The sequence below is a fragment of the Neofelis nebulosa genome, chromosome 9 (assembly GCF_028018385.1).
Source record: "Neofelis nebulosa isolate mNeoNeb1 chromosome 9, mNeoNeb1.pri, whole genome shotgun sequence".
Taxonomy (NCBI): domain Eukaryota; kingdom Metazoa; phylum Chordata; class Mammalia; order Carnivora; family Felidae; genus Neofelis; species Neofelis nebulosa.
The window spans coordinates 95289948-95304896 of record NC_080790.1 but is presented as its reverse complement, the minus strand read 5'-3'; the positions used below and the strand labels follow the sequence as shown (position 1 = coordinate 95304896).

Sequence of the window (14949 nt, the reverse complement as noted above, 5' to 3'; positions counted from 1 at the left end):
GAACTGAAAGTGTTAAAAACTGTTTTTTATAGGTTATTTTATCTGATGCTAGTGCTCCTGGTGAAGGAGAACACAAAATCATGGATTATATTAGACGACAAAGAGGTAAAACTTCCTTATAAATATTATGTTATATGTTCTATTAAAAAGATAAACCACTGTATAGAAAATACATTCCTGTGCTATAAAACACATTTATAAAAATATAATACATCTTTCTCCCCCCTCTTTAGCCCAGCCTAACCATGACCCAAACACTCATCATTGCTTATGTGGAGCAGATGGTAAGTTTATTCTTTGGGTTTGATTCACTTGGATTAAAGCAAAACAAGCTGATGGGTTTGTGTGTAGTAATGGATTATTCATGATTGCCTGGAAATTCTAAAATGCCTTGCTTATTTTATGTTTGAGAAGGAACTGGTATTGTTTAATCTGTGATTAATGTTTATTTATATATTTTTCAATCTTTTGATACTGCTGCACATACTGTTCAAATGGAAGGTTTCCCCAAGTGTTGACTCTTGAATGGTAGTCCACATTCTGTGCCCATGTGTCTGGAGGACAACTTGTTAGCTGAGAACAACTAAGAAGTTTTGGCTTTTTGGCTTTGCCACTTCTATTTATGTGTTTGGGCTTTTCTTTGTGTTGGTGTCTTCTGTCATGGTGGTGTCCTCTATCGTTGTTTGTGGTAGGGTCTTCTCAAAGTGCTCACTGTTCAGTGTTTTGTCATTGTTGATTGATAGCTGATCTCATTATGCTCGGCCTTGCTACACACGAACCCAACTTTACCATCATTAGAGAAGAATTCAAACCAAACAAACCCAAACCATGTGGTCTTTGTAATCAGTTTGGACATGAGGTCAAGGACTGTGAAGGTTTGCCAAGAGAAAAGAAGGGAAAGGTAAGAACTTTGAGATGTTAGTTCTGTCATTTAAAATTTTTCTGTTTTATTTTTTGTTGTAATAAAGTCTATGTAACATAAAATATACTATTTTAACCATTTTTAAGTTTACAGTTCAATGGCATTAAGTATATTCAGGTTGCTTCATTTTTAAAATGGATAAAAAAAAGACTTTAAAGAGCACCGACTAGTTGATTCAGTTTTTACCTACTTGCTCTGTTACCCCTCACAGAAATGTGTCTTTCGGAACTCTTTAAAGGAAACACGGTTTGAAAAGCATGCATGCATTCATTCTTTCTACTCTCCGTTTTTTCTAACATAGCTTATTATATCTACACGAGTCTTAGGTCTCCTATTAATAACACTTCTTGCACATGATTTGTTTGTAGAAGTATTTGTTTCAAATGGTTATTTTTCTTAAAAAGAAGTATAAATCAAATATATTAATCTTGATACTTTTAAGTTACCTCTAGTTCCTACATATTTTGGGTTCACTTGTCACTTGATTATATTCAGTCCCCTTTGAATGGATTTTTATCTGATTTAAGAATATGGTGCCTCTTTAAAAGACATGCTGAGTGAAAAAAGAAGGTAAAAAATATACTATATATTCACAGAGGAGGGTCTAGAGGCATATACCTTGAAATGTTAATATTGGCTGGCTCTAGGTCGGGGTTGATAAGCTACAGCCCTCCAGATTTGACAAATGATCTAAGAATGGTATTTACATTTTTAAAGAGTTGTAAAAAGAAAAACATGAAAGAATATGCAACAGAGACCATGTGTGTGTCCTGTAGGCTAAAATGTTTACTATCTGGTCTTTTGCAAAAGCGTTTGCTGATCCCTGGTCTAGGTGTGATTGGGATTATGGATAATTTTTTAAGATGGTTTGGTGAGTTCCATTTTTTTTAAATACTTGTAAAATTTCTCTTTAGAGAAAGTCACAATATTTATTGAGTTGGGAAAAATGAGAAAGTTTAGAGTATACTTGTTTAATCTTGATTCACTTTCCTGCAGCATGATGAACTTGCAGATAGTCTTCCTTGTGCAGAAGGAGAATTTATCTTCCTTCGTCTTAATGTTCTTCGTGAGGTATGTAGCAATAAACATTGGGATCGGTGCTCTGAAGCAGGGTGGCTTTTGATAGCTATAATGGCAGCATTTCTTTCTCGTTGTAGTATTTGGAAAGAGAGCTCACCATGGCCAGCCTACCATTCACATTTGATGTCGAGAGGAGCATTGATGACTGGGTCTTCATGTGCTTCTTTGTGGGAAATGACTTCCTTCCTCACCTGCCATCATTAGAAATTAGGTATGTGTGTTTGTGTAAGTTTTCACACTAGTGTTTTAGCCGTCTTGCCTTTACAGTGCACACTGGTCCTAATGCGTAATGTTTGTTTCCTGGTGGCAGGGAAGGTGCAATTGACCGTTTGGTTAACATATACAAAAATGTGGTACACAAAACTGGGGTAAGTTCACTCTTGAATAATTTCAAAACAGAAGTATTTGCTTTTATAAGAAGATCATTTTACATGTATTTTATCACTTACAGGGTTACCTTACAGAAAGTGGTTATGTCAATCTGCAAAGAGTACAGATGATCATGTTAGCAGTTGGTGAAGTTGAGGATAGCATTTTTAAAAAGAGAAAAGATGATGAGGTAAAGTGTTTCTATTGCAGTAGCTAAATTGCTCCTGTCTCTAATAGGCTATGATGATCCTGTGATTGTACTTTTAACCTCTTTGAGTGCGTTCTTATATTATTATAGTGTATCAAACACCAACATAATCATGAGTGGTCAGTGCTTTATTTTATAAAGGTTGTGATGCTTGCTGTGTGGAACTGTGTATTGTACACTGTGTGAGTTGCATTGTAATTTTTTCTTTCTTCATGATCTTAAGATATAAATCTAAACACCTGTCTGATCAGTAGGCTATGAAATGAGGATGCCAACATTAGAAGAATGCTGGGATTGAACTTGTGGCTGCCATGTTTTATAGAAAATATTTATGCCCTGGAAGACAGGTTAAGACCAAGGAACTTTGTACTCTGGTAGTAGAGTGTAGGGAATCAGGGTTGGACTGCATCTGCCAAGGCAGAAGCACTTGGAAGCACTTGGAAATTGATTACATGTGATAGGGTAAATGCTTAGGTGAGAAGTCTGGGTTTCTGGCTCAGGCAGTTGGGAGATTCCTGGTGCAAGCACTTGGGGTAGAGCAGGTTAGGGTGGGGACAAGGTGGAAATTGAATTGATTTTGGAGATACTAAGTTTGAGAGGCCGTAGGACACTGGAGAGGAAAAAGTCCATGAAGCAATTAGATGGATTTGTGTAAAGCTCAGGGCAGAAGTCTTTTGAAAGGAGATTGGAGAACTATTAATTAGCAGGTGGGGGGTACTTCAAGCTATGGGTGTGAACTTGAAGTCCCTGGGAGCCTGTGTGGAGTGAAAGTGCCTCCAGCAGAAACCTTGAGAAATGTGGACATTTAAGGAGGGAGAGGGACCAGTTCTAGAGAGAGGGGAGGAAATCCCTAAAGAGAAGAGAAGCCATTTGTGTTGTCTGAGGTGTCCAAGAAAAATGGACAGGCCCCTCACTAAGGAATCTAGTCCTGAAATCATTTTTGCACTATATGCTAACTAATTTGGATGTAAATTTTAAAAAGTTGAAAATAGAACAAGTTAATTAAAAAAAAAAAAAAAAAAAAAAAAAAAGACAGGCCCCTGGTCTGTGGCCAGGGGTTTGGAGGCCCTCGAAGTCAGTGAGGAGGAAGGGCAGCAGCCTGAAGGCAGAGGGGCTTGGAGGATGGTTGTGGGGGAGGGTTAAGGGGGGCAAGGCAAACAGTGGGTAAAATGAGCAGATAATAGCTTCTTAGAGAATGAAGGAAGTCCTTTCAGATCTTAAGCGAATTCATAGGCCTATTTTGAGCAAATAGCAATATAGTAATATTGCTACGTTGCTTTGTGACCTCCTGTCAGATTCAAACATGTCATTATATCTGACAATATTTTCTTCAACTTTCTTTACTGTAGCTGGTGATCTCTTTCTTAGAACTTTGGGTACCATTTTATGTAGCAAAGTGAGTGGACTGTAAGCATTCCTTCCAAAGCCTTTGGTACTTGGTAATCCACTGTGGTGGCAAGAAATTTTCACATGTAAGGTTCAAATAACAGAACTAACTTTGGGATATCAAATGTCTACCAGAATAGCCATTTTTAATTAAATCATCAACAATTACAGTGGCTCCACTTGACCCACTTCCATTTACGCTTAAGAAAAAAACCGTATGTACTGTGTACTACTTGATATAAAAACTTTTATTAAAACCGCGCTTGTACATGGCTTTAGCAGACTTTGTACTAATAAATATTGGTGATATTTGGCATTAGAGCAGGATTATGGGATTTGATAGATACCAAAATACTTAATATGGTTTCCAACTGGACTAGCAGAGAGGGTATTTTACAGCTTTGGATCTTTTTTGGTGTTCCTTGACATCATAAAGTGTTCATCAGCAAGGTTGGTCTTTGGGGAAATTTATGAACCCTCAGAAATTCAATGTAAAAGTATCCGGGTATATGTTTTTTCCTGGAAAGTGTGTCTGTGGCTTTTGACTGATTTCCAGAAGAGTTCATAGCACAAAATAGATGGTAGAAAAGTGATGCTTCAATATTTGTTACTAAAATTGAGCAGTTGAAGGTGATGCTTTTTATTTTATAAGCTTTTATGTTTGTCTTTTACCTCACAAATGCTCATTTATTCAGCAAATACTCAGCAAATATTTATTAAGTATTTATCATGTGCCAGATAGTATTCTGAGTGTCATTGATATAACAAAAAATACAAAAAAGCTGACAAAAGTTCCTGATCTTATGGAGCTTACATTCTTCCAGAAGTGGACAATAAGCACAAAAACTAAGTAAAGTATGTAATATGTTAGTGATGAGTGCCATGAAGAAAATTAAAGCAGGTGAGAAAATATCTGGGAAGGTGGATATGAGGTCATTGCAGTTCTAGAAAAGGTGATTAGAGAAGGCCTCACTGACAGATGACTTTGAATAAAGACCTTAACAATGTGAAGAAGTAAACTATACAGGTGTTTGTAAGAAGAGCATTTCAAGCCGGGGGGGAATAGGCTGTGCAGAAGCTGTAGGTAGTGTACCTAGGATGTTGACAGAACAGTAAGGACCCAGTATGTCAAGAGCAGAGGAAACAAGAGGGAAGTGACAGGAGAAGAGATCAGAACAATGATTCAGGGCCCATTCTGGGAAGATCCTGTAGGTCATTATGAGGACTTAGCTTTCATTCTACATCAGTGGAGGGCTTTGAGTATAGAAGTAACAAGATCTGGCACATGTTGTGAAAGGATTGATCACTCTAGCTGCTGTATTGAGACTATATGGAAGTAGTGAGCCTAGGTAGGAGGCTCTTTTGCAGCAATCCAAGGGAGCCAGCATGGTGGCAGTGGAGATGATAAGAGGTAGTTGAAATTTGAATATGTTTTTTGGTAGAGCCACTGGATTGGCTGATGTTAGGTTGAGAGAAGCAAAGGTATCAAGAATGACTCCAAGGCATTTTTGTCTGAGCAGTTGAAAAATGGTCTGAGTAACTGATAAAGAAGACTAGGAGGTGGTGGAGAGGTCCTGGTTGGAGACTCATCACCATTTAGATGGTGTTTAAAGCCATGAGACCAGATGACTATTCTCATGAGAGTAGAAAAGTCCAAGTATTAGGCACAGAGGAACACTAACATTAGAGGTTGGGGAGTCAAGGAGCAAAGGCGTGCAGCAAGAGTGAAAGAGGAGAACCAGGTGAGTGTAGTGGCTGGGAACCCAAGTGAAGAGCATGATTCAAGATGGAGAGTCATGGTCAGATGTGGACTGAAAACTGACTAGGGAATTTTACAGTCTGTAGCTCATTGGTGCCCTAGATAAGAGACATTTCATTAAAGATGGAGAGGAAATCTTGTTTAAAGAAATTGGTGCATTTCATATCTTCGGAGGTTTTAAGGTAGTCATTCACCATATATCCAACATTCAGCTTCTCTTTTGACAGAAAGTACAAATTAAAGATCTTATTAAGGATGTTATTTTGCAGTTGGCATTACTGATCTGGAAGGGCAGAGAAGTGCAGCTAGTAAGGTGGCGGTCAGTACAGTAATTCTAGCCCCTGTTTTGGGCTGTCATAGAACCCCAATTGACATTCCAGTGCCTTGATTCTCACAGAATCTTGGGCATGGGAGGAATGCTGGGGCCAGGGAGGCCTTTGAATGGCCAAACAGTTAGTGGGAAACAAGATCAACCCCAAATCCTGTTTAATTGAAACCGTGACTACATTTTGAAAATGAGCAGAGGGGAAGAATCCATGCAGAGTGGACCCTTTCTTGTGGATTAAATTGGCTCAGAATGAGCAGGGCAGACATCTGAATTTCCTTCCTTTCTTTCATTAGATTGACTTCTTAGAACCTGGTGTGTGGGGCAGGGAGGTGATGTTTGTATAGAGCCCCACTTCTCTCTTTACCCACTCTGTGCCATGCATGCTACAGAATTAGGAACTGTCAAGCCCTTTTTAGGTAACACAAGCTCATTATTAAATTGTCAGTTTGTTTTTAAATGGACATCTTGGTTATTAACTGTATTCAGCTAAAACTTAGAATTTTTTGTTTTCTTACTTGCATCTTCTCCATATTGACAGCCTATTTGCTCCAGGGTGAGACCAAGAGTCTTTGTCATGACTTGCATTCTTTCCTGAAATGATGTCAAAAGCTTAAGTGAAAAAAATTAAGAGGAACAAATTATATCTAAACTCCATTTAGAATGATCTGTGTCCGTCAAAGGTTCTGATAAACAGCACTTTGAACATATGGTCCATTGCCTAGTTTAATTATATATGTCTAGGTTTCTGGGGTCTTCCTTTAAAACTTAAATTGTTTCCCAAATCATTCCTGGTAATGTTTAACTCTGACATTTTTGTGTAATTATTTGACAGAATATGTGGATTTTATACTTTTAGGACAGTTTTAGAAGACGACAGAAAGAAAAAAGAAAGAGAATGAAGGTGAGTTTTAATTAATTTCGTAAGATGGGCAATAGCATAAGTTTACAGTTTGGGGGAAAGATGTTCTTTGCAGTTGCTTTATTTCTTCTCTAATAGGAGTTGGTTAGGGATGTAATGTCTACCCAGCTGCTGTCTTGCCTAGAGAAAGAATGCTAGTGTTTTTTCTAAGCTCTGGAGTCTGAAAGGATGCACTTGATGGGCATGGGGCACTTAGCTATTTGAATTTTTTTGTCATTATCAGGTATTGTTTGTGTAATAAAAGCAGTCAACCCTTTATATCCTCTTAAAAGTTACTGCATTCTGTCTACATCTGTCAAGTTAATCTTCCTGAAACTGTTGTTTCTCTGCTTGGAAATGACCAGTGATTTTTGTAGTCCCCTCAGAACCCACTTCTGTCTCAGTCTGGCATGCAGAACGTACTCTGATCCGGTCTGATTGTAGCTGCCCGGCTTTTCCCTCCTGTCTTCTGAATGTATCACGTCCCTCCTGACTCAGAGCATTGCCTGCACTTGCAAGCTCTGAGTGGATTTCTGACTTCACGACTCCCTCACATCTTAGCTTTTCCACCAGGGCCTCTCTTAAGGACTCCACCCTCATCCAGGATTAGCAGTCCTTTCTCTGAACTCTGCTGCTTTTGCTTGTGATATTTGTTTTCTTACTTCTTGCATAATGCTCTGTAGTTACTTCTTTAGTTCTTATTTTTCTTGCTTCTTTACTAGATTTTAAACTCATGGAGTTTAAGGACTGCCTTTTATTATTATTACTATTATTATTATATTTTTTAAGTTTATTTTTATTTATTTTGAGAGAGAGATAGAGAGCAAGTCGGGGAGAAGCAGAGAGAGAAGGACACAATCCCACAGTCTGTGCTGACAGCGTAGAGCCTGATGCGGGGCTTGAACCTACGAACCGTGAGATCATAACCTGAGCTGAGATCAAGAATCAGATGCTTAACCGACCGAGCCACCCAGGCACCCCATTTATTTTTATATTTTATTAGAAGTAAGCAAGTTGGGGACTCTGGAAGGGAGAAAAGTAGAGTTCCTTATTGTTAGAGGTATGTTCAAAACCACTAGATTCAGAGGGGCATATTTGATTTCTACCTTATGTATTGCTATTTTCTTTCAGTCAGTACTTGTGTAACAAGTGTGTTGTATCAGTCAGCCACAACTGTCACTAATTACAGCTCTAATTGGAAGTGAAGAGTTAAATTCTAGCAAGGTGAAGGGTAAATAAAAATGGTTTTTCCTAAGTATAGATTAAACTCTTGAGTAGTTTTTTTAACCTTAATAGTTATATTATTTTCCTGTGCCTGAAATTGTTTCTTGAATGTGTCTTGAAATTGTCAGGAATCGTAGAATAGCTTAATGAGACATGAGTAGATTCTGTGTATCAGAACAGTGTATTATGTACTTTTAAAACAGTTATTAAATGTTACAGAATATTGTTTACAGGGTGAGTTACCATCAGATCAAATTGTGCTAACAGTTTGTAAATGCTAACAGAAATCCAGTTCCTCCTTTAAGTGCTTACAGTGAGAATCCTGTTCCATTGCCTTCTTTTCTTCCTGTCATCTGTGTTGTGATGTAATTTTAATTTCTACATTTGTTTCCACTTATGTTAGAGAGATCAACCAGCTTTCTCTCCTGGTGGAATATTAACCCCACATGCCTTGGGTTCAAGAAATTCACCAGGTTCTCAAGTAGCCAGTAATCCAAGACAAGCAGCCTATGAAATGAGGATGCAGAATAACTCTGTAAGTGACTTACTTTCATGTGGCATTGAAAAGTGGTGACCATCAGAGGTCTCTTGCAGTTGTGTGTGAATTTTGTCACTCAGCCTGGAGTTGTTTTGTAGTTTTCTCAATTTCTTTTGCCTTGAGATATTTTTAACTTTGCTGAATCCATGATTATCAATATGTAAATATCTAAATAACATGAAAGAAAAGAAAATGCATGCAAATATAGATAGCTAAGAGGCTGTAGGGTTTCTGTAATGCAACCAGAGGTACTGGGTGCTAGAAGCTTGAAGGGGACAAGAGAGAAAAATGGGTTTTCCCCTTTCTTTCCAGGGATCAGTTATAGACATTTTACAGAATAATCCCAGTCTGTCAAATATAAGCACTTCTCACTGCCCAAACCCTTACCCTCCAACTCAGGCATGGAATAGATTTGAATATATATTTTAAGGTAGCTCTCGCTATCCAAATTCTGGTTGCTCTGTACTTAGAAACTCAGGAACTGAATGGATTTGCCACCTGCAGTCCTTCCTTGTTTAAACTTGGTGATCCAAACTGAAGAAGCAGATCATCTCAGCCAGCAAGGCTGTACTCTGTCCAGTAGCTTCCTGTTGTTCAGTGGCAACACTGAGCACAGAGCACATGACAGGGCAGCAGCAGGGGTGAGGGAACAGACCACGAATTGAAGGACAGCAAATAATCAAAACGATTGCTTATTTCAGGTTGGTAGGCATAAGAGAGAAAATGTGTACTATAGAGAGAGGAAATATGTTTTGTAAGGCTTGAGATCTAATTAAATTTTTGTTATATATTCAAGGAAATTGTATAAGTTTTGATATTTAAGTTTCATTATTCTGTTATCCTATTGATGCTCAAATCCTTTATTACAGGGCAGTCCTGTTTGTGGAATCTTTGCCATACTAGGAGACTGATTTATATTCTCGCCAGTTTCCATTTTGAAGTTTTAGAACCTTAGATTTCGAATTTGGGAACTGAGATTTTGCATCTCCTGAGAGAAGCAGCCTGGGTTTCTGTTCTGTTTTTTGTTCTGTTTGATTTTTGTGTTCTTGTCTTATTCCTTTCACCATTAACAGTGGGATATGGAGGGTCAGTGAAGGATTGCGATGAGACACTTGAATAGAACAGAAAAGGCTGATGTCCATCATTTAATAGTGACTGCCTTCTCCACAGAGTGGAACTAAGTGACTTGTATTGTCAGACACCATGTTGATGATACAGTGCTTTTTTTCTTAATCTCAGGGAGTACGGCAGAGTTAAACTTGGCCAGCTGTGATTGCTTTGAGAAGGATTCCAGTATCATACTAAAGCTCCACAGGACTAGACCCACCATTGATTAATAATGTCTGCCATGGGAGTAGGAGTAGGGAGATTGGTGATTAGGTTGCTTATTTGATCCTATCTTAATTCCCCTTGACACAGTTATTTCTGTTGGAGTCTTGGCGTAGAGGGTTTTTCATCTAGGATGTTATAAATTTAAGGAAATCACAAGGCTGAATTACCAGTTCATTTAAAGGGTGCCTTTTGAGTTACAGAGTTTGTGCTTTTTTTTTTTTTTTTTTTTTTTAAAGCTGTTGGACATGTCCAGTATTGAGTAGTGTCTACTTGATGGTCAACGTTGTTAATGTTTTACTAGCTGGCTTCTGTTTCCTCATAAATCTGTGTTTTTAAGTTTTGCATTCTGAAAAGTATGGTTTGACTATATCTGCAGCCATTTGATAAGATTTGATTGCAAAAAAGAGTTTTTTAAAAAGGAATTTGAATAAATTGGTATAAATCTGGTATGTTCAGGAAAGACTATTTTTGTTGGTAGAGAGCAAAAAGAGAGCAGTAGAGATTTGGTATTAAAGAACAAGCTACTTCTTTTTTGTTTTCCGTTGTGGTTGTATTTGTTATCTAAAGATAGTTTTCTGTTTGTTTTTTTTTTTATCTTGTTTGTCAGTTTGGGAAAGTTTGCTTTTTATCCAACTTCTTTGTACTTAGATGATTGCTGTGAATATCATCTCATAATTTAATCCAAATGGATTTAGTGTTGGGTTTGAAAAATAAAAGTGATAAGCGGTTCCATTGTGTAATGGTGAGCACTCTGGACTCTGAAAAATAAAAGTGATGACTTCTTGAAAGGTGACCCACCTTACGCTATGTAGGCAGCCTGTGTTGTTGATCTTTCATACGTATCGTTCATATCATTTTCCTTTAATCCTTGCAATAACCTCCAAAGAGAACATTATCCCATTTCAGGTTGAGGCTAACAGAGGTAAATTGTCTAAGGCTGTATAACCTATAAAGGTTGGACTTGGTATTTCAAACTCAGATCTGTCTGACTGAAAATACCCATCTCAGTTTCAAGTACAACCGCACCTTCCTGAATTTATTTTTATAGTTTTGTGTGTTTTTTTAATGTATTGGCCATATAGTATCATGAAAAAAATGGAAATTATACATTTTTAAAAGAAAGTTATAAGCTCTGCTTTGTTGTAACTTTTTTTGACCTATGGTGTAAACTACATTCATAAAGTAATTTAAAAATAATTGAGTTTACTCACAACATCTAATATACTCTGTATAACAGAAGAAAAACCTTATCATTAAAACCTTTTCTGCCACTTGTGTTTTTGGTCATAACATTAAAAACTAAAGTTGCAGAAAATTTTAATTTTTAAAAAAAAAATTTTTTTTTTCAACGTTTTTTATTTATTTTTGGGACAGAGAGAGACAGAGCATGAACGGGGGAGGGGCAGAGAGAGAGGGAGACACAGAATCGGAAACAGGCTCCAGGCTCCGAGCCATCAGCCCAGAGCCTGACGCGGGGCTCGAACTCACGGACCGCGAGATCGTGACCTGGCTGAAGTCGGACGCTTAACCGACCGCGCCACCCAGGCGCCCCGAAAATTTTAATTTTTTAATGAAATACTGAAATACTTTAGAGTGTTCACTGTGTTTCCTGAGTTAGTTACAAAGGGAAGATAATACTGAATTTAAACTGGTATCCAAGTCTTTGAAATACTAAATCTCCATTTTTCTAAGTTACTGATAGATTTTTACTTGTGCATTGAATTTTAAAACATTATCAATAATTTTATCACTTACCTGGCAGAGTGTCTTTAAACTGTTGATTTCCTGATGGTTGCGTGAGGTTGAGCACTTACCATTTAACTTCGTTGTCTCCAGCATTGATTATATTGTATATTATTAATTTATGTATTTATATTTTCCCCCTCCCAACTTTGCTATTTGTTTGGTATAAAGTGGTTGTGAATTCATAATGTGAGGAACCACCAAAGAAAAAATAATCAAGCCCTATAATTTTTAAAAATTTATAAGATTAAATTCTTTTTTCTTCTGAAATAATTTTTATTCTAATAATGTTCAGATTCTTTTGAGTTTAAGCATAGGAAGCTTGGAACTATATTATTCTTTTTTGAAGAAGTGGCGTAGGCCAAGATCAGTCTTTGTATTTTCTAAATGTTTACCATATCTATTTAATAGCTTTAAAAAATGTATTATCATGAAACATGATTGTAACAGCAGTTGGATGTAACTTCTTGTGTGAAATGAATAATTAAATCCTTTCTCTGTAATGTTATAATTGTTTGCAGAGTCCTTCAGTGTCTCCTAATACAAGTTTCACTTCTGATGGCTCCCCATCTCCGATAGGAGGAATTAAGCGAAAAGCAGAAGACAGTGACAGTGAACCTGAGCCAGAGGATAATGTCAGGTGAAACCATTTTTTGGTAACACTTTGTTATCAAATTGCTGAAATAGATGCTGTCTAATTAATGCTATTTAGCTTAGAGCAGCATTGCCTTCAGATGCTTGCCTGTGATCTTTTTATCCACCAGTAATTAATGTGGAGGGTTAGAATAGTCAGTAAATTCCAGTGAGATATGTAAGCTATAGCTGTTAAACCTAAGTATCTAGATTAGTATGCGTGCAGGTTTTTGTCCTCCAAGCCACTTTTCCCTCTGAGACCAGGCACTGGATCGGCTAGACATGAGGTGTTTAGCTCTGACTATGTGATCTGAATGTTACTGTTTTGAGATTAAATCTTCAGGCTGCTTAACACAGAAAGTTCAGTTACACTTGGATACTTAATATAGTTTGCTTTAATCTCAGTTGGAAAGGTTCTTCCTCAAATGAAATATGCAAAAGAGATAAACATGTATATTTTTTAAAACCACAGACTTCGATCTGTACAATTACATTTCATGACAGGGAAGTTTCCCTTTAGCTGTATACTTGAAATTTGTAATGAGAAATTTTGATTCTTTATCCAGAGATTTGAGATCATTATGTAAGATTAACAGCCTCTCATGTAATTAAATCCGTATTTCAACCCTGTGTTCCAAGTGCAAAAGGCAAACAATCTGAATGATTGTAACTAATTAAGAATTTAGCAAAATGATATATTTCAAAGTTAAACAATAGTGGTCCACAACTCATGCTTCTTTTATAGGACGTGGATGGTATGTTTGCATTTATGATGAGAAACTTCTCAAGTGTCATATATGGTTCTGTATTTTCCTAACGTCCTTTGATGTCAGATTCTGAGATCTTTGGTGACTTGTGATTGAACATTTACCTGATCCTCTGTTTCTGCAACTCTGGATTTTCCTCTTAGAGTATGTTTTCTGTTTTATTGTGTAGCCATCTTGATCAATACCAGCTTAATAGTTAACTTGATTTATTAGTACTTTATTGTGTAATCCCGGTGCTGAGAATAGTCAAGGTAGAACTGCTTCTATTAAGAAATGCTTGGGACCCTTAACATGTATTTCATTAATATTTTCTGTAAAACAATTACAGTCCGCATCATAGAGGGTATTTCTCCTAAGTGATGTCCTGTGAATCCTTGGGGCAGGTGGGAGGGAATTAAAATTGATGTGGTGTATTCTGGAACATGACTGCAATTTGTAAGATGTGGCACATGGTAGAAAATAGCCCTTAATGAGAATCATCTTGATGTTCTTGATCTGTCTTGATTTGTTTTTTTAGTGTTCTTTGGCTTCTTTGTGTTCTTCGATAAAATGTTTAAATCTTTCAGAGAATGAAAAATGAGTACTTAAAAATATATATATATACTTTTGAGTGAAAAACGTATAGTTCACATGTATTGTCAGTGGCAAATGAGAATTTAGTGAATTAGAAGTGAACCTACTTCTAAGTTTTACCAGAACATGCATATGTGTGTTTATGTGTCCTTCCCTTAAGCCAACAGCTCTTAGCTGAAAGAATAATAAGGCCCACGGATGGGGAAAGTAGATATAAACATAATTTTCTGCCTGGTTCCTAGATTATCTTATAAACCATTTTTACCTTTTAAAAAATTACACATGCAACTCTTTTTTTTTTTTTTTAAGTAATTTGATTGACTTCCTTTATTTAGTTTAAATGTATTTTACAAACGGAGGACCTTGAAATATCTTCAGTATTTGAATCTTAAAATGTAGTTTTAGAATTGGTCCACAATCAAAAAACATGTAAAACAGTATTAACATTTGAGCAAACAAATACTCAGTATCTACTTTAATAAATAGTTATTCTTTTTCCAAAATGTTGTTTTCTAATGGTCTTACTAGAATCATCATTTGGGTTTTTGATGTTTATCTCTTAAGTTGATAATAAGTCCTGTGTAAGTGGGCTTTTAGAAGTGATTAAATAATTAAATGAAGCTGTGTTAGCATTACTGCTTAACTCATTAACATTTCACCTGGATATTAAATATAAAATGGTTTGGGTGATAAATCGGTGAACAATTACTGAAAGTATTAATTCGACATGAATCGGCTTTGCCTGGATTTTAGGCTATGGGAAGCTGGTTGGAAACAGCGGTACTACAAGAACAAATTTGATGTTGATGCAGCTGATGAGAAATTCCGTCGTAAAGTTGTACAGTCTTACGTTGAGGGGCTCTGCTGGGTTCTTCGATATTATTACCAGGTACAGAGAATATTTTCCTCTAAACCTACCTAATCATTTAAGGAAGATAGTAATTTCTATAATCATGTGTATTATTGAGCTGTGTTATGAAATTAAATCCAGACTCATTTTTTTAAAAGCTTCTTGTTCAGAAATTCATTACCTTAAATAATATTTGTTTGTAAACCCTTTGAAGCTTCTCAAGTGTTAATATATAAACAAAGATAATTTTTGTTGTGCTTATTAAAGATTTCGGCGTCAAGTAGTATGGTTGAGTGTACTTTGTCTTTAACGTGATTAAAGTATAATGGTTTTTTAATT

At 36.6% G+C, this 14949-nt stretch overlaps 1 protein-coding gene across 2 annotated transcripts in view; it reads left to right on the top strand.

Annotated features, from left to right (window-relative positions):
- Positions 1-14949, top strand: part of XRN2 (5'-3' exoribonuclease 2) — a 77316-nt gene that overhangs the window by 19587 nt on the left and 42780 nt on the right. The window contains exons 7-17 of one of the 2 annotated variants that reach the window (XM_058684739.1): positions 33-105; positions 234-284; positions 744-901; positions 1919-1993; positions 2080-2213; positions 2313-2370; positions 2454-2561; positions 6909-6953; positions 8578-8709; positions 12309-12427; positions 14514-14649. In XM_058684739.1, coding sequence (XP_058540722.1) covers positions 33-105; positions 234-284; positions 744-901; positions 1919-1993; positions 2080-2213; positions 2313-2370; positions 2454-2561; positions 6909-6953; positions 8578-8709; positions 12309-12427; positions 14514-14649 — 1089 coding nt within the window. The remainder of the gene's footprint in view (positions 1-32; positions 106-233; positions 285-743; positions 902-1918; positions 1994-2079; positions 2214-2312; positions 2371-2453; positions 2562-6908; positions 6954-8577; positions 8710-12308; positions 12428-14513; positions 14650-14949) is intronic. The other variant, XM_058684741.1, reaches the window with a different exon arrangement.